General features: G+C 32.4%; 3 protein-coding genes and 1 pseudogene across 3 annotated transcripts; 1 reads left to right on the top strand and 3 right to left on the bottom strand.

Moving 5' to 3' along the window:
• Window positions 1-674: 674 nt before the first annotated feature.
• On the bottom strand, window positions 675-2,327 carry LOC107030419 (F-box/FBD/LRR-repeat protein At1g13570-like). The gene has a single exon (XM_015231703.1). It carries the CDS (start codon window positions 2,325-2,327, stop codon window positions 675-677), a length of 1,653 nt encoding a protein of 550 aa, XP_015087189.1.
• Window positions 2,328-5,217: 2,890 nt separating this feature from the next.
• On the bottom strand, window positions 5,218-6,393 carry LOC107030917 (F-box/kelch-repeat protein At3g23880-like). Its single transcript, XM_015232129.1, has one exon. The coding sequence runs from the start codon at window positions 6,391-6,393 to the stop codon at window positions 5,218-5,220; it is 1,176 nt and encodes a 391-aa protein (XP_015087615.1).
• Window positions 6,394-19,567: 13,174 nt separating this feature from the next.
• Window positions 19,568-20,590, top strand: LOC107030421 (putative F-box protein At1g49610). Its single transcript, XM_015231704.1, has one exon. It carries the CDS (start codon window positions 19,568-19,570, stop codon window positions 20,588-20,590), a length of 1,023 nt encoding a protein of 340 aa, XP_015087190.1.
• Window positions 20,591-21,691: 1,101 nt separating this feature from the next.
• Window positions 21,692-22,928, bottom strand: LOC114074082 (annotated as a pseudogene).
• Between the last annotated feature and the right edge of the window lie 463 nt (window positions 22,929-23,391).

A 23,391-nucleotide genomic window follows, 5' to 3' on the forward strand; every position in this document is an offset into this window, starting at 1 on the left:
TTTTCCCTTTATTTATTAAAGAATATCTATAGTTCTTTCTTATGCATTTTGCCTGAGAATGATAAACAATATGCATTTCTGGTACTGGATGTTCAGTATATTAATTAAATGCTTACAAGATTGGCTATTGCATGCACTTTCTCTAGGAAAAGGCATTATTCTTGGTCTGTGGTGCAGTCTCAGATTCAAGCTTAACGAAAAATCCTTGGTAGGGAGCGCTTCCCTTAGCGAGAATTCATTGGGGCTTCTAATGTGGGTACCAGACACGGGAAACCAAAAAAAAAAAGTTTGGGATACTGCATCAAGGATAAACTAAGACAGTATTTGAGTATATCAGAGATCGATAATTCACTTAGTGGTGAAATTCCTTGAGCTAATATTATCAATCCTTTTGTCATACCTTCTCAAGTTAAATGGTAAACTAATATCTTTAAATCCTGTTTTTCCAATGCAACCATTACAATGGAGTTTTTAGATTCATTGTGGAAATCAATAAGTAAGTGTTAATACTAAAGATTTAAGCATATAAATAATCAAGACTCATACAATCTTAACAGTTAAAAATCCATCAACTTCGAATTTCAAACAAAGTGAATAAACAGAGGAAAGGATTTAATGATCAATCACAAGGAGGGGGCACACTGTGCATTCAATTTGCAATAGAATAAATTGTATCACCAATTTAATAAAAAATAAAATTTCTCCATTTCATTAGGGTCCCCTGTTAGCAGCTTCATGCTCCTGGGCTTCACAGGATGCCAACTCCCATTCTTCCTGTCAAACTTGTAGGCTTTTAATTGACTAAGTTGAGGCTTGTCTCCATGACTCGAATTCTTCAAATACAGTAATTGATTGATGAGATATATAATCGTTTTGAATGATGATGATATGTTGAGTCTCCTAGGACAAAAACACCACAAAAAAGCATCCACAAATGTTGGGAAATCCTCTCTTGACTCTATAATTACATCTAAAACGTCCACTTGTGGGATAGCAACTCTATAGTATTGTTTCAAGTACTCCATATTGATCCCATCGCAACTGTAAATATGAAGGGAAACTTGAGACCAAGAGGTAGAATTTGATAGAAATTCCGAATTCAATAGGAATTCCATCAACAGATAAAACCACCCAACATTGAATGAGTTTTTGTTGAAATTAAGAGTTAACTTGTTGAAATTGCTTGATTCTTTTGCAAGTTCAAGCTGCGGAATATCACTTCCTTCATACTCGAGTGATACCAAATTTGGAGCATCTACTTCGATTTTCTGACAACAACAAAGGAGCAAATTATTAATCTTCAGGTCCCTCAAAGATTCACTTCTGCCAATGTTAACCCTTGTTGAATAACAAGGGCCAAATAACTCTAAAGATTTCAGATTCGGATATTCACCAATATCCAATTTTCCCAAAACATAACTAGAATATGACAAGTGTTCAAGAGTTGGTGCTTCGATTTTAACAACCTGTTCACTCTTTATCGTAATGCAAAGTGACCTAATCTTTTGAAGATTCCGCACCTCACACTTTTTCCACCCACGACAATGGCGAATGATTAAATTCTCAATCAAGGGATAATTAGCGAGTAGACCCTGTAGCATGTTGTCGTCTACGGTTACACTAGTTAGAGAAAGCTTTCTCAAAGAATGACAATTCCCCACATGACCACTAGGTAATGAAGAAAAATACACCAGATTACAATTCCTCAGCACCACTTCTCGTAAACATTTTGCTGTCAACATTTTAAAAATATTGAAGGATGAATGATATTCTAAATTTCTATAGACGAGTTCTCTTACACCATTCTGAAGAGCAATGTCAAGCCACTTATCAATCGAAGAGAAAAGATAACCTGTAGTAGGTGTTACAATTTCCATGGAAAGCTCAAACTTGTCAATAGGAATTTTCTCATCCATGTATCTCTTCATAATTTTATCCACTATATCGGCGTCAATTTTACCTATCCTCCTCTCTTCATCCGTACCCGAATAAACTACGAATAACAAATTGGGATGAGTCAACCAAGCTCGTTGCCATGTTTTGGAGAGAATTGTCATCCGTGATGCCTCTACATAATTAAGATTCGACAATATTTTGTGAATAACAAGTTCAGGCAATATAACAGCAGCTGTAGGTTGATATTTACTATGCTTCTTCGTCTTATTATTATTGTACAACCATACCTTTAAAACCTTTTTTTTTACTCCGATTTTGCTGCAGAAGTCGCTAATCAGCTTTTCATCTACATTCTGCAATGTCCATCCAATTCTTTCCCCGAATTCAAACATTCTTTCGTTAACATGATTGCCTAATTCTGCTCTCTTCATGGTTGCGTCTGGGAGTTTATACGTTTTAATTTGGTAAAATTTATGTCACGCTAAAATAAAACCTTTAGTTTAACCTATTTAAAGACAAAATAAAACCTGTAGTTATAATCCTAATCAAATTCTAATTAAATATTGACGTGTAATCCTAATTAAATTCTGATAAATATTTATCTCTAATCCTAATTAAATTCTCATAAAATATTTACCTGTAATCCTAATTAAATTCTGATAAATATTTATCTCTAATCCTAATTAAATTATGATACAATATTTACATGTCGTATCCAAGTTACCTTATACTACTAATTTCCTTTATTTAAAATTTTAATATTTATAAAACAACTGTAAATTGATTTTAAATATATATGCATAGCTGAAAAAAGGAATTATTAGTTTTGTTCTCGAACCCTTCTACTTTACTAAGTAAACTTAGATAAGGAAAGAATCAAAACAGTTACTTTACTTTGGATTAAGGTTCAAAGTGATCCTTGAGTTTTTACGTGGAACACTAATAGTCCCTCAGGTTTGTTATACTTTTAGAACGCTAATGCCCCTACCGTCTAATTTTTGGAGCGGTCGGATATACCCTTTGGACTAACGGAGGGACACGTCTCACAATCATAACAACCTATCCAAAAGGCATAGGCATAATACATATATTTGACCCTAAACTTGGATTCAAATTTTAACTTTGACCTCCAACTTTCATAATGCACAAATCGACACTTTAATTATCCAACATTTAAATAAATAAACACATGAGTCCTACATGACAAAATACACATAGGACAAAAAAATGACATGTAGGACATGTGTGTCTACTTGTGCATATCCAAAGTTGAAGGGCATAAATATAATTTGAAGCTAAGTTAAAGCGCATATTTCTTCTCTTTTCAAATCTTATTTCGAAATATTGAATAACCATATTTTCTTTTTCTCTCTCAACCCTTATTTTGTGAATTTTTTTCTCTTTACTTTTTTTTTTAAAAGGAATTTGTTTTGTAAAATATTTTAAATTTGAATGATTTAATTTTTTATGCTACCCCTACCCTTACACCTACCCCCAACCACGCCCTCATCAAGACCAAATAAAATATTTTTGAGAAATATTTCAGGATCAGAAGTGTGGGTCAGGTCTTGGGTCAAATCTTAGGGTCGGATTATGAAACGGTCATGGGGTCGTGTCCTAATTCGGATGTCGAGGTCGGGACCTAGATCGATTATCGGGGTTGATTTTCGGGTCAGAAATTATTTTCTTAAAGAGTATTTTCTAGATTGAATATTAAATAACTAAAATAAAAAGGGAAAGATGGCGTGGGTTGTATTACCCTTATGCTTTTGTGCTTTTTCAATTCCGCTCTGTGATAAAGGAGGTAGGGGTGCAGAGACAGCCAGGGGGATTGACTAGAAGCAGCCACCTTTGAAAGAGTGGGTAATAGCTCACTGATCGAGTGCTCTTGCACCGAAGAGGAACGGGGCTAAGCGATCAAGTAGGGGTGTACAACGGTTAGTTCTGTTCAATTTTATTAATTATCGGCGTAGTTTATAACCAATAAGAAAATGCTTATAAAATTAATATATGACATCTCCAACAAGCTGATACAACAAGACAATAACGTAACTTACAAATGTTCATAAAATAGAAACAATAATAACTAACATGAAAAGAATTATCAAGTGTAACACAAAGAGAAATTTAGAGGAATATGATTCTTACTTTAGGTTGTAACCTTTTGTATAATGTGAAGTTGTGAACTCAAAGTCATGATTGTGAAGTGTGAATTAAAAGCTAAACGACAAAGACATTAACTAGCTAGTAAGGTATTGAGATAATATTTAATATTTATGTACGGGAAAAATAGTAAATCACTACGATCTTGATCGATGAGTTATCGATTTATCCAATAATTCAATGTTAAAAAATCAACACTGAACTGATAACCGGATATAATTTTCTCTATAAAACCATTAAAAACTCGTTAATCCAATAACAATAAACCAATAATACTTTTTTTTTCGATTCGATTTATCGGTTGATTCGATTTATGTCCACCACTAATTACATGGGTTTCACAAAACATGTCAAATGACAAGCAATAACTCTGTAGATATAGAGAAGGACAACACTCTTAACACTCAACACTCAATAGCAGTAGGAAAACATCAAAACAAGTTCAGAACAGAAACAGAAAGTTAGATATTGGCAGCAAAGGAAAAACTCGAAACTATATAACAACTATTACTATGTCTCGGTCCCAAACAAGATGGGATCCGCTACTTGAATAATTGTGTCCATTTCAGCTTCTGCAACCTTCATTCCTGCTGTATCCTTGGTTTGTTTTGTAAAACGGGAGAAACTAGGCTTTCAATGTAAATTTCCTTCACAATATCAGACACAAACTTATTAAACATTGGAGTAATTTGGTTCATCATTTGAGTAGCTATGACAAAGATAGACAACTTAGTATAAAATGGAGCTTCTTTGCTCAAGTTCTCGACATCTTCTTGCTCCTGCAAATATGCTAGCTTCAGAATAACATTTTAAATATGCTTGATCTCTAGAAATAGGGGTTATGCATATTTCTGGTGCGCATTTATGTTCTCCCCTAAAGGATGATTAGTTTAATAAATTGGTGATCGAAAACAACTCTAAGGACCTAAGCTAAGATTTTAATTTCAAGTCCTTGGCGCTTCTTTGAAATTACACTGTTTAGAGGCATAACAGATTAACATCTGGTCAATAAGAGAAACAATTTCTAGCGCCATTTAGCATGAAGTTGAATGCAAAATTATTGTTACATGAAAATAGAACATAAGGGGAAAAGACTAACAAGGAAACATGGTTTATAAAATGAGCATAATTCAACAACACTTGACAAGAAAGTAGTTGTTACTTCATTGTTTCGCAACCTAAGCTTTTCATAACCATTTTTGTTGCATCCTCAGTCCCTACCGTAGAAAAAGGACAAATTAGGCTTTCAATGTAGATTTCCTCCTCGTCCCAATTATAGGAGTTAATAACCTTTGAAGATCTGAGCTGGTCACCCTTTAGATTGTATATCATGAATTTTGATCCTAACACGACCAAAATTTCACTTCCACTTGCCATGTATAAACGTATTGGTTCGAGATATCCATACACTGATGGATCCCGTGGAATATTGATAGTAAACATCTTCATCCAAGATTCTTTAACCCCATACTCCTTCCTAAGCCAAACATCTACCATATCAGTTTCGACACAACCACACCAGATCAAAAGATCACTTCCCAAGACTGCCAAGACTCCGAAGCTCAAAAACACACCTATTCTTCCTTTCCAATAACAGGGTAGTTCCATCTCTCCCCATTTTCCGTCAGCCAAATCAATAGAAATGATGCTTCGTGTATTAGGATGAATAATAGTAATCCAATAAATTTTCCCATTCACAAAGTTACCTGACTGCGTTAGTGGCACCATACTTGGACAATTATCAACCCATCTCCAAGAATCACGTTTTAGACTATATTTTTTTACCTCAATTTGACGTGACAAGTTATCATTCCATAGAACGACTACCTTATAATCATCATGGAACTCATCATATCCAAAACTATACACGCAATACCCCAACGTAGTTTTAATTTTAGGAGTAGGCAACTTGTTGTACTTTCTGATGGATGGATTCCATAGAATCAATTCCTTCTCCTGACTAACAAGACAAATCAATCCATTGACAGAACCTACGGTATAAGCACAATGTGGAACTTGCCTGTGATAATACAAGTCGTTTGCCTCGATACATGAATTATTATATAAAGAGCTAACACTACAATCTCGAAAGCTGGGCACAATACGTTCAAACATCATTATACGTTCAAACATCATAACCTTATGATGGCGGGTGTATTCGTTGTTATTAGCATTTAATCTGAGATGAGTTTTGACAAATTCAGGGCTAGAGATCAAAGCAAGCCATGATTTTGAAGCACACTTGAATTTCAAGAGGGATTTCACCGGAAGCCTCGAAAGGATTTTAGTAACAAGTTCTGCCGGCAGAACAGGAATTGAAATTGAATTTTCCATCCTTGTTGATGAAAATTGAGAATTGATTTTACTTATTTGAATCTATTTGTACATAATATATACTAAAGCCATATTCGTATAGAACTCCTTTTTGGTAGTGAATTCACATATAATTTTTAATTATTTTGATATAAAATTTAAATATTTAGAAATTAAATAAAATATAAAAATAGTGAACAATTCAAAATAAGGTGTAGCAGACAATATTTCATAATTCTTAGGCTTCTCTTCATCATATCATATCATATCATATCATCATATCATATATTATTATTATAAGTGAGAAAGTTCCAAAGTGTAAAGTTAGATTATCAATTTACCTCTGTACAGAATAAAAATTATATAGCATCTCATTAATTGTTAATTAGATATTAACTTTAATTACCTCTAAACTTGCTGAATATCACAAAAAACTGAAAAAATATAAAAAGTCAGTCACATTACATTATTTATCATAGTCAACCATTAACATTATTTTAAGACCTTTTCGAACTAAATCATTGTTCTAAGAAGTCCAAAAAAATAATATTTAAATACATTATCCAATTAAATGTGAAATTTAATACATTAAAGAAAATGGAAGATAAAAAGATGTGTATCTGTTTTTAAAACCCCCTTAATTAGTTTCTTTAAACTCTTGTCTCTTCATTTGCCTATATTGAATAAAGATGATTTTTTCAAATTTATAAATACAAATATTGAATAATATGAAACAAGCCTAAGATGAAAGGTTAGTTAGACAATTGCTAATTGCAAAATCCATACTTGTATTTGATCTATTCGTATTATTTTAATTTTAGATTTAATGATTTATATGTATATCACATCTAATTATATTTATGTTTGTCATATTTTCTTTCTCAGCTTTGGGGGCATCAAGATTACCACATCAATTGTGCATTTGTGATATGAGGTTTAAAGTTTCAAAGAGAGCGCAAGTAATTTTATTTTAGTTTCTTAAATATTTTATAGACTTATTTATTTCTTTAGGTTAGAATATTGATTATTTCAAATTTGCAAATTCTTGATGATTATGAAGTATCTTGGAGTGGTTATGTTATATTAATCTTGATCTTGTTTTGATTTTTGTTAGCTTTACTCAGGTTAAGGATTTCAATTACGGATCTTTCATGCTTCAAGCCAATGACAACTCCTTTAAACCAAAGTTTTAGGACATATACCGTTATGAACCAAGTTCAACCTAATGTGGATACCAAGGTCAAATCAGTAGTTATTGGGCTGACAAGGGCTGTTGGGGCTAGAACAAGCAATAGGGTCAGGTTAATTTGGGATATGGATCGAGTAGTGGATGTGAGAATTGTTCCATCAAAAGGTGTAACTGCATCACCAATCCAATAAAAAATAAAATTTTATCGCTCTGTCTAATGGTCAACTCTCCACTTTCAAACTCTACCAGATACCAGTTCTGATTTTCCCAATCAAAATTGTTGCTTGTCACTTGTTGTAATTTATTACGCAAAGGCTTGCTGCTTTCATGAGAAGCAGAATGACTCGAACTCTTCATATTCATTAAACGATTCATAAAATATGAAATCATTTTATGAGTTGTGAAAAGGATGACTTTTCTAGGATGGCGATTCCATTGCAAATTCGCATCCACAAAAATCTTAAGAATATTTTCTCCTCTACACTCTAGTGATACCAAATTTGAAGCATTGATAATATCAAAAATAGGATACCCTTCCCCAGCGGCAAGATAGTACAAGTGTTCAAGAGGTGCTGCTTCAATTTAACGTGTTGGTTACTTGATGACTTAATAGTAATTGACTTGATCCTTTGAAGATTCAACAACTCAATCTTTTCCAACCCACTACAATGCTCAAGGACGATACTGACAATCAAAGAACATCTATTATGTAGAGTCTGAAGCATGTTATCGTCTAAACATATAGAAGAAAGAGAAAGCTTTCTCAATAAATTGTAGTTCCCCGCACCACTAGATAATGGAACAAGCTTCAAATCAAAACCCCTCAGAACCAATTCTCTTTTAAGATTTCGCTGCCAAGATTGTGAAAATAGGTAAGGTGTATAATGTATACCGAGGAACTCTAAATACAATATCTTTTACACCGCTCTGAAGTGCAATGTCAAGCCACTTATCAAACAAAGGAAAAATTTCTTCAGAAAAACTAGTGTCAGATGGACACATATAGTTGATATTTTCTGTTTGATCAGATAGGTTGCCTCTAAATCATTCAAACATATCCCTAGTTATAATTCCCCTTCACTGCCAATATATAAAAAGCAAAAGTGAAGTACTATATCATGAAACAGTATTTGACTTTATCGTTATATCTTCTTCACTTTGAAGCCATTACGGCGTTACTGCTAATAAGATCCATCAGGTAACCTTCAGCTGCTTCTTCCAATCTTCCAAATTCGGCATTTTGCACGAAACCTTCAGCAATCCATAAATTTATCAATTTATTTGCTGAAATGATGTGGTTCTCTGGGAAAATCCTCATGTGAAGAAGGCAAGGCTTAAAATAATTGGGTCAGTTATCATAACTTAAATGCATAGTCTTTAACCTCATGCTACCAAGATTACGACTAGGGCCAATTCTTTGCATCTTCTAGACTCACATCGTGTAGTTCAGACGGGCAAGCTTCCTTTCGAAACACCTTTTTCTGCAACAATTTTCAACTCTCTTTTAGTGTGAGGAATGGACAGAAATAAGGATCGGTATGGTGCTTGACATACTCACCCACTTTCTCAAGTTGAGTTATTAGTGCTATTCTACTTCTATTCTCATCCCATGCCATACCATCCCACATATCATTCAACACAATGAAATATCTCTTTCCCAATAAGCTTTTCCGCTTGGCTGAAAATATCTTGTAATAGCTCTCTCCAGTTATATGTTTGGGAAATGTTGTACCATGCTTGAACATCAAAATGAGAATCAATGATTTCATTATTATACAACAATTCCCCCATTCCAACAATTGGTCTGACATCTAGCTCATTTGTCCCTCGAGTCAGATGCAGAGAACTGCAGCTTCTGTTTTATCTCTTAAAAAGATGCAAAATTCACAGGTATCATAAGTCTAAAACAGAACATATGCAACTTAACTTCTCTTTTTAATGCTCTGTGTCAAAAATGTTTTGATTCGGTAGAACTCATTGATTATATGTTACATTCACCATATGCGCTAAATTTACTAAGTAACCCTCACTTGAAAATATTTTTGCTGAACGGAATAGACAAAGCCATATATATTTCTTTTCAGTTCCGTTGTCTCAAATTTGGTTAGCTACAGCTTCAACCTATTCTGGTGCTCTCAATTCTGATTTTAATTTTCAGCAACGAGAAGTATAAAGTTAAATGAAGACGGATAAGCTACAAATTAACAAAAACTGGTGCAGCATCTTCTGTACATAAGTTCCTATAGATAGGGTCTCACTTAGAACTCTACTGTGAGCAGGATGATTCAAAATGGGACAGGAAACGGCCTCGAGTACAGGGGCACACATGACTTACCGAAACATCTGCCGAACAACATCTATTAGTAACAAACTGGTGCAGCAACTTTTGAACAAAAACTGAAGTCGATTCAAAATGTTAAGCGTACAAATACGGAAGTGTTACAGCTCTGCTTATATCTAAAAGCCACATAACCTGGTTCATGAACTCCTTTTAGAGAGACATGAAAAAAGATTAACTAAAGTGCAATTCTATACTCGTGTGAAATAAGAGTTCTCATAGCAATGGAATGAACAACGACGCCACTATACTGTAAAGGAAACACCAAGCGTACTTACTGTCATTCTGTATAGCAGAAACAGAATGTACAACATCACCACTGTAACGTAAAATAAACATCAGAAACAGAAAAAAAGAATACCAAACAGTATGTGCATTCAATTTGCACATAAAAATAGAATGAACTGCATCACCACTCTAACGTAAAATAAATTTTTTCCCCCTCCTTAAGGATGCTTGTTGCCCGCTCCTCACTTCTGAACTCAACAAGCTGCCAACTTGAATCTAATGTGTAGACTTTCACTTCTTTTAATTTACTATTGAAAGACTTGCTTTCATTAGGAGTAGAATGACTCAGACTCTTCATATTCATTAAACGATCCATGAAAGATGCAATCGTTTTACTAGTTGACTCAAGGATGAGTCTCTTAGGATAACAACTCCATTGAAAATTAGCATCCACGAAAGTCTCAGGAATTTGATCTCCCTTATACTCTAGTGACACCAAATTTGGAACATCAAGCATATCCAACATAGAAGACTCTCTCGAAACACTAAAATAAGACAAGTGTTCAAGTGTTGGTGCTTGAATTTTAACACGCTGCTTTCTACCTTTCCAAATGGAAATTGACTTGATATTCTGAAGATTAACCAGTTCAATCTTTTCCAACTGTTGAATGCCTTGAATCGGACCCGTTACAAACAGAAAGGACGGGGGTCTCGCTGCCCGGTCAGCGAGTCGGGGGTCCAGGGGGGCGACGCGCCCCCTGGCCTGGGGTCCGGGGGGGCGGAGACGCCCCCGGCCCGACGGTATACAATGTTGTTGTATTGGGCCCTTAATTATCTGTCAATTCTGTATGTTGGGCCCAAGCCTGTTAGGGCGTAGCTTAGCACTATATATAGACGCTATGGCAAACCCTATTCTGTAATTCTGTTCTTGCCTCTCCATAATAAAACTGCTCTCCCTCTTCCCCGTGGACGTAGCCAATTTATTGGTGAACCACGTAAATCTGTTGTCTTATTTTTCGCGTTTATATTTTCTCGTATTATCTCAAATTCCTCATAACACCAACCCGTCACAATAATCGCATACGAAACTGACAATCAGAGGACAAATATTAAGTAGAGTCTGAAGCATCTTTTCGCTTAATGTAACATAAGATAGAGAAAGTAATCTCAAGGAATTGCAGCTTACGACACCAGTAGATAACGAAGCACGCTTTAGATGACAACCCCACATAACCAATTCTCTTAAAGATTTCGTTGCCAAGATTTTGAAAATAGGCAAGCGGTATGATGAATATTTAGGAACATTAAAGGCGAGATCTTTCACACCATTCTGAAGTGCAATGTCAAACCACTTATCAATCAACGGAAAACCTTGTGAGGAAGAATCAAAGTATGATAATTCAAACTTTTCTATAGGGATTATTCCGTCCCTATATCTCTTCATGATGTTATCCACTATACCTAAATTGTTTCCGTTGTAATCAACTATGACATCTAAATTGGGATGAGTCAACCAGGCTCGCAGCCATGTTTTAGAGAGAATACTCAGTTTTGCTGCTTCTTTAAAACTAAGAAAACAAAGTATTTTGCGAATCACACATTCAGGTAATACGTCAGCTGTCTCTGTCCTTATAGTCATATAATTGTTCATACATAGCTTCGAAACCTGTTCTTCTACTTCGGTGCTGCTCGAAAACTCGGTAATCAGCTCTTCGTCTCGCTTCTCCACTTTCCACTCAAGTCTTTCGGTAGATTTAAACATTCTTTCGACCAAAATTTTGTCCTCAGTTGCTTTCTCCCTTTAGATATTTCTTATTTCTACGATACATGTTCTTCTATTAATAATTCAAAGAAAGAAGCATTGAAAACATTTTAAACGTGACGCAAATTATTATTTCATCCCTCAACTATTATGACAGCCTTAAGAACACCCACTTACTTTATTAACTTAACTTAATTACACCTCCATCTTGCAACATGAGTGAAACACACCCTTAAATTCTCACCAAATTTAGGGTGTTTTTGACACTTCTCTCAACTTTTTACTAAGAGTCACATGTTGTCTTGAGACCACTTATTATGTCATGTGGCAGATCCGGAGTGTATCGAGGATGTATCTAAGTTTAGATCAGAATGTAGAGGATTGTTTTAAGTTCGGACGGTAGAGGAGGACCAAACTAATATTTTATGTCAAGTTCAAGCTGTTTTCAATACTTTTTTTAATTTAAAATTTTTAAATAAGGAAATTAGTAGTATAAGGCAACTTGAACACTACATGTGAATATTCAGAACTTAATTAGGATTATAACTCTGTTTATAGTTTTAAATAGTTTAAACTTAAGGTTTATATTTAGCGTGAGATAAATTTTACCAAATTAAAATCTATAAACTCCCGGACACAACCATGAAGAGAGCAGAATTAGGCAATCATGTTAACGAAAGAATGTTTGAGTTCGGGGAAAGAATTGGATGGACATTGCAGAATGTAGATGAAAAGCTGATTAGCGACTTCTGCAGCAAAATCGGAGTAAAAAATGGGTTTTAAAGGTATGGTTGTAAAATAATAATAAGAAGAATTATAATAAATGTCAACCAACAGCTGATATATTGCCTGAACTTGTTATACACAACATACAGTCGAATCTTAATTATGTAGAAGCATCACAGATGCCAATTCTCTCCAAAACATGGCTACGAGCTTGGTTAACTAATCCTAACTGAACATCAATATAGTGGGAAAAATTATGAAGAGATACAGAGATGAGAAAATTCCTATAGACAAGTTTGAACTTTCGATGGACATTGCAATACCTACTGGTTATCTTTTCTATTGGATTGATAAGTGGCTTGACATTGCTGCTTCAAATTTTAATAACTATAACAATTAAAAATAATTAGTGAATTTGTTGGTTAAAAAATAACTGAGATTTGGATTAAAGTTACAATATGTTATAGTATATATATTTTGATGTATGATATGATTAATTTTTTTTGGTGATATATCGGTGTAGAATTATAAAAGATATTAATTTTTAACTGATGGTAAAGTTGACTTCAGTAATATGTTAGAATTATAAAAGATATTAATTTTTAACTGATGGTAAAGTTGACTTCAGTAATATGTTACAACTCTATAATACGTCACACCATAATTTAGTCAAATATCTACCAACTTTTTAGTATCATCAAATTAATTTGCATGATATACAATATGTTCTAACCTTGGTGTTTAGTTAATGAATTATACGAAATTATAACCAAATAAATTTAAAAAATAAATAATGACATTAATGATAAAGTTAATGCTTATTATATGTTCCAGCCTACATTAATGTAAGAAAAATATTTCTTTTTAAATGTAGGGAGGACAATAAAAAAGAACAAAAAAATATTTTGAAAAATAAAATGGACAAAAAAAATATTTCTTTTTAAATGTAGGGAGAAAAATAAAAAAGAACAAAAAAATATTTTGAAAAATAAAATGGTGTAGAAAATAGTAAAAAAAAAAAGAATAGGAGAAAGAGACGACTGAATAGGAAAAAAAAAAGGAAAGAGAAAAAATTTAGAAAAAAGAGTGGAGACAGAAAAAAGAATATCTGCTTACCTAATAATTAATATTTCAGGAAGAAGTTTAGATTAGAGGAGAAAGGTAAGGAAGTAAAAATATTTAAGGGGATATATTTTAGGGAGAAAATAAAAAAGAGAGATTTTTAGGTGAAAAATAAAGTTTTTTTTAATCCCTTTATTATATTTTGGTTTTTTTAAATTATTGTTCTGTTTTTGTAAAGATTTTATTGTTACGTTGGTGAAAAGTTAAATTACTGTTATATAGAACTAATTTGGGAGTTCAAATCATATAATTAGGTTTTTCTCCCTATATATATATATATACTGGTGTAGCCACATATAGTTAAGGGGTGTCGAACAATAATATTTCGTCAAAAAATACATTATGTTGTTAGAATATATATATCTGTGTGTGTGAAAAGATTAATTAACTAAGCTATATTTTATATTTATTTTAATAGTATTTTACCTTTCAGTTTTTCATGTGACTATTCATGTTTTCATAATTTTTGTCCTATAATTAAATATATATTTTTTTCAATAAAGACTTTTATTCAGTACTCCTATAATTCTTGTGTGTAGGAGCTTTAAACAAGTGAAATAATGTCACAATTTGTGTTAAAGTCGTGAGACCCTCTTATGCAGTCACGAGATTAGACAAAATTTCAATTACTGAAGCATCAGAGTTTGGTGCGTCAGTTTTGTACTTATTATTTGTATTGATTACAATTATTATAAGACAAATTGTGTTAAAGTCGTGAGATCCCCTTATGCAGTCACGAGATTAGACAAAATTTCAATTACTGAAGCATAAGAGTTTGATGTGTTAGTTTTGTACTTATTATTTATATTGATTACAATTATCATAAGACTTTTTTAAAAATCTCTCTTCATATAGTTGAATTATTGTCTTGTTAGCAACTTGCTTTACTTTCAGATTTGTATTTTGTATGCTCAAATATTCGATTTTCATTAAAGATACAAAAGCAAAAAGAAATGCGTAATTGTCTTGCTCATGTGTATTTATTTCTTTTTTGAAGAAAAAAAAAAAGGCGAAACATATAGCATTAGATCAATGGTGGATAAGTTATGTATGAAGAGAAAATTAAGTTCTATATAAAAATAAATATCCCGATTTTCAAAACATAAATCATAAGACTTTTTACACCTTAGTTTTAAATATTTATGATTAACTAATTAGTTAAAGTGCTCGTGGATAAAAAATTAATGTAATGTTTTGAACACATTCATTATAATTATCACGAGATTTAAAAGGCAAAGTAAAAAAAATGAAAGATTTTGTTTTCCTTTCGGTCAAAGTTAATCTTATAACATTTTTGATACAAAAAAGTAAATAATCTCTTCTCTGGCTCTTAATTGAAAAAACACTAATATTGCACCACAATTTGGAGAGGATTAATCTAATGCAATCTTTTTATCTTCTAACATTATTCTATCAACAAAAAATAACTTTTATTACTATCGAGAAATTTAAGTATAACTTACATAAATACCATAGTGTAAAACCTAAATTACCTTCTATCCCTATTATTTTTATAATTACATAAATCCCATATTTTTAGACATTTCAGATACATAATTAAGGATCCGGATACATTATTCTGGATACATTATGTATCAATCTGTTGCACTTATTAAGGAAAAAAAAGCTGTAAAATCAATTTAAAATCTCATAGTATCCATTTGTTCCACTAATTAAGGGGGAAAACTGAAAATTAAATTAAGATTCCACAAATTAAGTTATTCCATTCCAAATTATTATCAAGAATTCAAAATCCTATAGTGTAACAATCCAAAAAAATTAAAAAATTAAATTTCTTCTTCTTGTTCATCGTTCTCTCTGTTTCATAAAAAAATTTGTCGAAATTTTGAAAAGCGGGATGAGTTATGAAGGATTGTATGGCATTGTTGTTGGACAAACGATTTCTTTTGTAAATCTTCAAGTTCATCGAATATCTTTTCGATTTTGATTCAAGATTATCAAAAATTTTGAGATTCTAAATTCTTCTCCAATCATTGAAGATCCTTTCCATTTTGATTCAAAATTGACGAAAATTTTGAATTTCAAAATTATTCTCCTAGTTCATTGAAGATTCTTTCAATTTTGATTAAAAATTATCAAAATTTTCGAGAAGATACATCATGAAGTTCCTTTAAATTTAAATTGATAAGTGTTGTATTTATATTAGGTACACTAAATAAGAAAGTGTTGCCCATAAAATTTTAGGTTTGAGATCAATTCATTATTATTTTGCAATTGTTATGTTACAGATACATTTAGTATAAATTCAAATTTACATATCATAACTAAAAAATTAGTGCATGATATATTATTATTTATGTATGTTCTTTTGTTTGAGATCATGAAGATCCTTTCGATTGAATTGATAAATATTATATTTTTACTAGATACATTAAATAAGTAAGTGTTGCCCATAAGATTTTAAGTTTGAGATCGATAGATTATTGTTTGGTAATTGTTATGTATAAGATACATCTAGTATAAATTTGAATTTACATATCATAACTAAAAAATAGTGTTTGATACAATTATTTATGTCTGTTATTTTATTTGAGAAATACTACACATTAAATTTTTCTTAAAATACATTATAGTAATTGTTTGAGATCGATACATTATTGTTTGGTAATTGTTATGTATCAGATACATTTAGAATAAATTTGAATTTACGTATCATAACTAAAATAAGCGCTGATACATTAATCGTTAAGTAAGATACATTACATTTTATACATGATACATTAATCTGATGCGTGAGATACATTAATCTGATGCGCTGATACATTAATTTAATGCGCAAAAATGAGGGATTTTGAAAATTTGTAAAACAATAGATTTAAAGCTCGAGCATGTGTCCTTCCTCGATTTCTTCGCTCACAAATGTATCACAAATATAATTTGATATTGTGTACGGAAACATATTCTTCTAAATTTGAATAACCGTAGAAGATACATAGCAACACTTGATACATGATAAAATTATACATCTGGTAGAGACTACTTCTTTTCATTTCATAATGTAGTTTCACTAGCAAAAGAGGATCTCCTAAAACTGATTTTTTTGCAGGAAACAATATGAATACATCATCTCTTTTACCTTTCCCTTATGCATATTGTAAAGGTGAAAATGGAGGAGAATCCGGTAATTCTTTGGAAAAACTTGTAAAGCGAAAACTTGAGTTTTTTTGAAAAAAATTGTGGAGATATTACTGAAAATAGAGAGAATTAAATCTGAAAATTGAAAAATGAAGGAGGTAAAGATTGAGGGAGTGAAAATAGGAAGAGATAAAGTGAGTGAAAATAGGAAGAGGTTGAGGGAGTGAAATAAGGAGTAAAAATAGAAAGAAAAACGTGTATAACTTTATGTATGTGCAACAATGGGTTTGAAAGGAAAAAGAGGGATTTTAGAAATATTTTTAAATGATAGGGAATAATAGAAATTATGGAAAATAAAGATGTGTATATAGGTAATTTATCCGAAATTGAATTTAGATAGTCACAACAATTTGGAGAAAATTAATCTAATGCAATCTTTTTATCTTCTAACATTATTCTACCAACAAAAAAAACATTTATCACTATAGGGAAATTTAATTTAGATGTTATCATTTCCTTTTCGCTATACAAACTTATTTTTTGATGTATAAGTAGAGTTTATTTTATTGACTTCTCATATTAATCTCTCTGTGCATTCATATGGAGGTCATAAAATTGAAATGTCACAATTAATAGTAAGACAAAGTAAGAAAACTCAATTAGACATATTTTATATAAAAAAAAAACTCAAATCATACTATTTTTTAAGAAATAATATATTCAGTAATACGAATTACACGCACAAAGCGCATGCTTGAAAACTAGTCCCTACATAAAATATCATGCTTTTGTCTACAACTCATCAGACTCTAAGCAAATATGCTTTTTTTTTTCTTACAACTCATTCTGAGGCCCCAGGCCTCCATTCGAATTTGACACTGGTAGTATCACCCTTATGCTTTTGTGCTTTTTCAAAGTGCACTATATTTATTTTCAAAGTGCACTATATTTATCGAAACTATATATCATAGCAATTATTATTATGTCTCAATCCCAAATAAGATGAAATTCGCTATATGAATCTTCACTAACTATGTTCCTCCCTTATTTAAATAATGGATGAAATTCGCTATATGAATCTTCACTAACCATATTACTCCAATATTTAAATGATGGTGATGTCCAGGATTTACACCGTGAAACTCATCTCATGCCAAAATTTAAAAATATACTTCTCGTAAAAGTTTATTTTTTTATAAAAATAAGTAGGAAGTAAAAGGGCAAACAAGATCTCCAAGCAGATGTGGTGTAAATGTATCTATTAAGTATGCAATGTCTTTATTCAATATTTAACAAAAGAAACAAAAATGAACATCCCTTGGGCAAAAAATACATTAAGTGGAACTCTTTCATGTCATTACTTAATTGTATCCATTTGGATATCTTATTGACTCATCCTTCACATTGTAAAAAGAAGAAATTTTGTCAAAACTACATAAGAAATTTGAAACAAAAAGGGCACCTTAATTAAATGTAAAACAAACATTTTTGTCGAAGATTCTTTAACACCATACTCCTTTATAACCGAAAAGTGTAGTCGTGATATGATAGAAAACTGTCCGTTTCTGTTTCCGACTTGAAATAGAACTCTTTTGGAACACACACAGATATTATAATTCTAATTTATACTGTTTTCTTTGACCGTGATAAATTTATACCGTCAATCAAACCTCTATAAACTTAATCACAGGATATCTCAATTTATCAAAATAAATTGATAGGAGTTTTATACATGGATTATTAAAAGGGAAAATTGTATATAATAGCAAACTAATAACCTAAAATAAATGGAGTAGCTAGGGTTTGATTTAATTGTGCTCCATAGCAAACGTTAGCAAAAGTTTGTCAGGCGCGTCTCTCCCAAAAATCTCGCTCGCCACTCTCCCTCTCCTCGCCTCTCTCGCTTTATACACAGAAGTGTATAAATTCTGTTTTGTATAAAGCGAGAGAAAATTGTATACACACATGCAAAAACATATATCTTCGTGTTATACACTTAATTATACAATTTACAAACATTTTACTTCAATTCAATTGTAGACAAATGCAAATTTTATACAAATATTGCAGAGAAAAAGGCCAACGAATTATACAATTGCGAATTATACAATTGCAGTGAAATACAATTTTATCTAGCTTTATACAACAGAAGTGTATATATTGTGTTTCTGTTTTTGTATAAAGCGAGAGAAAAACATATATCTTCTTGCTATACACTTATAATTATGCAATATACATACATTTTAATTCGATTCAATTGTATGCAAAGCAAATTTTATAAAAATATTGCAGCGAAATAGGCAGTGAATTATACAATTGTGCATTATACAGTTGCAGTGAAATAGGATAGCGAATTATACAATTGCAGCGAAATAGGCCAGCGAATTATACAATTAAGGCCAGCGAATTATACAATTGTATATGTATAGCGAATTATACAGTTTTATGTTTGCTATGGAGCGTAATTATGCAAACTTTGCTATAACATACAAATATGAATTTTTTGTTTGCTATATGTGAAAGCTGCCCTTATTAAAAGGGTATTATATTGGCCAATTGTGTAACACTAGGGTATATCTTAGTTATTTTTATAACATGGTATGTTATTATTAGTTATAAATCACAAAGTTTAGGGTTTATGGGAGACCCTTTTCCCTAGAATTTACGAAACTGTGAGCGATAAATTCAAGAAAACCCTAATACTTTTATCAGAGAGATGAACAAACTAATCACGATGAGAGCTACATCTGACATATTGTCTGATGGTCTCATACACAAAATACTCTCTTTTCTTAGTTTTAAAGAAGCAACTAAGATGAGCATTCTCTCCAAAACATGGCTACGAGCCTGGTCGACTCATCCCAATTTGGAATTCGAAGTTGATTATCTTAATGACAATATGAAAAAAGTGGATAGTATCATAGAGAGATATCGGGATGAAAAAATCCCTATAGAGAAGTTTGAATTATCTAATGCTAGCTTTCCCCAAGAAAATTTTCCTTTATTCGATAAGTGGCTTCACATTGCACTTCAGAACGGTGTAAAAAATATTGTATTTAGAGTTCCTTGTTATACAACATACACCTTACCTGTTTTCACAATCTTGGCGGAGAAATCTTTAAGAGAATTGGTTCTGAGGGGTTTTGATTTGAAGCATGTTACGTTATCTAGTGGTGGTGTGGCGAACTACAATTCATTGAAAAAGCTTTCTCTTTCTTCTATATGTTTAGACGATAACATGCTTCAGACACTACTTAATAGATGTTCTTTGATTGTCGATCTCGTCCTTGAGCATTGTGATGGGTTGGAAAATATTGAGTTGTTGAATCTTCAAAGGATCAAGTCAGTTACCATCAAGACATTTAGAAAGCAACGTGTTAAAATTGACGCCCCAACTCTTGAACACTTGTACTATTTAGATGCTGGGGAAGCATATCCTACGTTAGATATTATCAATGCTCCAAATTTGGCATCACTAGAGTATATAGGAGATCAAATTCCTAAGGCTTTTGTGGATGTGAATTTGCAATGGAATTGCCATCCTAAAAAAGTCATCGTTTTCACAACTAATGAAATGATGTCACGTTTTATGGATCGTTTAATGAGTATGAAGAGAAGCAAGCCTTTGCGTAATAGATTACAACAAGTAACAACCTACAAATTTGATTGGGAAAATCAGATATGGCATCTGGTAGAGTTCAGAAGTGGAAAGCTGGCTCTTACTAGGGACAAATTTTATTTTTTATTGGATTGGTGATGCAGTCACTGTTTCATTTGTAAACGCTCTTAGATTTTCAGTCAGATATGTTCAAATTTGAAATATCAATAAACCGAGACACCACATTGTACGTATGTGTGTGTCGAAAAGGGAAGTTAAGTTGCATATAGTTTTGTCTAAGACTAGTATTTCTGTGATGTGTGTGTCTTTTTTCTCTGTCTCACCGCAACCATATTGCCTTCCCTATGAATATGAACAACAGAGAATTGACCTCTCTGGATCAATAATGTTCTTAATGAGCCAAGGACTATGCGTTTTCTTGTTCATCAGGTTAACCATCAGTTATATTTATAAACGAATTCCTTTAAAGGAAAAATAAAGCACTTCTTTTGCTGTTACGCATTATATTGCTCGTCTATCAAGATTTTAGCACTGATATTAAATTGTAAATTAATGTATTTATGGTAGTTAGGTTTGTCCCAAAAATTAGACTTGTAAGACTTCAAATGGTAGATGAAGCACTTGTGGTGAGGTCATGATATATGGTCTAAAGAGTGATTCTTTAGAGAAATGTTGATGATTTCCAGGGTGGGGTGTTATTGAATGATTTAGGTAAGTTTGTGAAGGTGAAGATTCATTGGGCTACTACTTGTCGTCTTAGTGATTATGCATATATTTATCCCAAAGTAAGTTCCTACAAATAATAGTGGACGTCCTTTGACTTTGAGAACGCGTTTAGGGAGGATGAAGATGTAAGACCAATAACTGTGAATGTATCGTAGGACGACAGAGTTCACCAGCAGCATAGGATAGGTGCATGGTACCCCGGAATTTTCACCCTAGCTATGAACTTGTCAATTAGTACTTCACAATGTACTTCTTTTATGAACGAAGTTCAGCCTAATGTGGATACCAAGGTCACACAAGTAGTTTTTGGGCTAAGATCGAATAGTAGGGCAAGGTTAATTTGGTATCTGGGTTGAGTAGTGGGCTGGATTAACATGTTTAGGATAAAAGATGTGTATCCATTAAAAGCTGATAGCCCTTAATTAGATATTAAAAGAATAAGTCTAATTTGGATTAGCTGGTGTAAATAGTTTAAGAATTGAATAAGTGCATTCAATTCGAATTAGAGACAAATTAACTGCATCACCAATCTAATAAAAAATGAACTTGCTCCTTCCCCTCCATAAGGGTTGTTGTCGCAAGCTCCCCACTTGTGAGTTGGGGCGACTGATTTTTTCCATCAAAAGCTTTTATTCCTTTAAATTGACTATTGCCTAGGTGTGCTTCTATGAGAAGTAGAATGACTCGAATTTGTCAAAAACACTAAATGATCGATGAAATTTGTAACCGTTCCAACATGTTAGAATAGGTTGAGTCTCCTTGGATGACAACTCCATAGCAAAGCATCCTCAAAATTCTGATTCATCCATTGAACATTGACATTTAAAACATCCACCCGAGGGGTAGAACCTATGTGGTCCATTTGCAAATCTGTCATGTTGATATCACCGCAATTGATAAAAAAAAAAGAGAAACTTCAGACCAAGAGGATGAATTAGATAGAAACTTCCTCAAAACTTACAAAACCATGAACCGTTTAAATTGTTGCATTTAAGAATGTTTTTTGAGTGCTCCAATCGGGTTGACTCTCTTGCAATTTTAAGTTGAGGAATTTGACTCCCCACTACTCAAGTGATACCAAATTCAGAGTATCAATCTCCCATGTACTGACAAATCTTCAAGACTTTCAAGAAATCCGACTTAATCTTTCCAAGATTCAGACCCAAACAATGCTCAAGACGGAAAGAAACAATCAAGGGACAACTATTAACTAGAGATTGAAGCATGTTCTCGTCTAATCTAACACGATATAGAAAAAGTTTTCTCAAAGACTTGCAATTCACAACATCAGTAGATAACAAATTAAGCATAGTACTACAATCATACAGAACAAATTCTCTTAATGATTTTGCTGCTGCCAAGATTGTTGAAATAGGCACCTGGTAAATTGTATAGTTAAGGATAAGATGTTTTACACCATTCTGAAGTGCAATGTCAAGCCAGTTTATCAATTAGAGGGTAAACTACATGAGGATGATCAGAGAACTCTAGTAATACAATTTTTTCTCCATGATTCTGTTCCCTATCATTATATCGCCTTCCCAATGATTAACAGACAATTCTAAGTTGGGTAGAGTCGACCATACTAGTAGCCATGTTTTGACTCGGATTTGATTCACATCTATTTTGGATATCTTGTCAATTACAAGATATCTTCATTTTCACCCATAAGCTCGGAATAGTACTACAGCAAGCTCAATATTCAGGTCTACATACAGTGCCAAAGCATTACTAACTGGAACGATTGCATATATACATGAGGTTTTATAAATTATGTATCATTGTACAGTGCATTTAAGATTGTTGGAATGAAGGATTTTTGCCCATGCTTGTTATTCTCTCTTGTGAGGGATTATGAGACTAAAACATATACACATAATTGTTGGGAAAACGCGGACAAGCACAAAAATATATATGGTAAAAGTATTGGAAATAAAATGGGAAAATAACGACACCAAGAATTTTACGTGGAAACCCTTCTGAATAAGGGAAAAAACCACGGACTAAGAGAAGCAATTGATATTACTATAGTAAGGAATTTTACACTGTATAGTCACGAATACAATACTCAAAGTGACTACTACACACTCAAAAGGAACAACACTCTTTTGGTTTCCGTCTTACTAAAATATCGCTCACACTCTATTTTTCATCACAGACTATTTTCTTGTATAGTCTATGGAATACCTCACTTTGCTCTCAAAATGGTTTTT

The sequence above is a fragment of the Solanum pennellii genome, chromosome 9, assembly GCF_001406875.1.
Source record: "Solanum pennellii chromosome 9, SPENNV200".
In the NCBI taxonomy this organism is placed as follows: Eukaryota; Viridiplantae; Streptophyta; class Magnoliopsida; order Solanales; family Solanaceae; genus Solanum; species Solanum pennellii.

Excerpts from the sequence above, each read along its gene's own strand:
- LOC107030421 (XM_015231704.1), top strand. The coding sequence starts at position 19,568 with ATGAGAGCTACATCTGACATATTGTCTGATGGTCTCATACACAAAATA.
- LOC107030917 (XM_015232129.1), bottom strand. The coding sequence starts at position 6,393 with ATGGAAAATTCAATTTCAATTCCTGTTCTGCCGGCAGAACTTGTTACT.
- LOC107030419 (XM_015231703.1), bottom strand. The coding sequence starts at position 2,327 with ATGAAGAGAGCAGAATTAGGCAATCATGTTAACGAAAGAATGTTTGAA.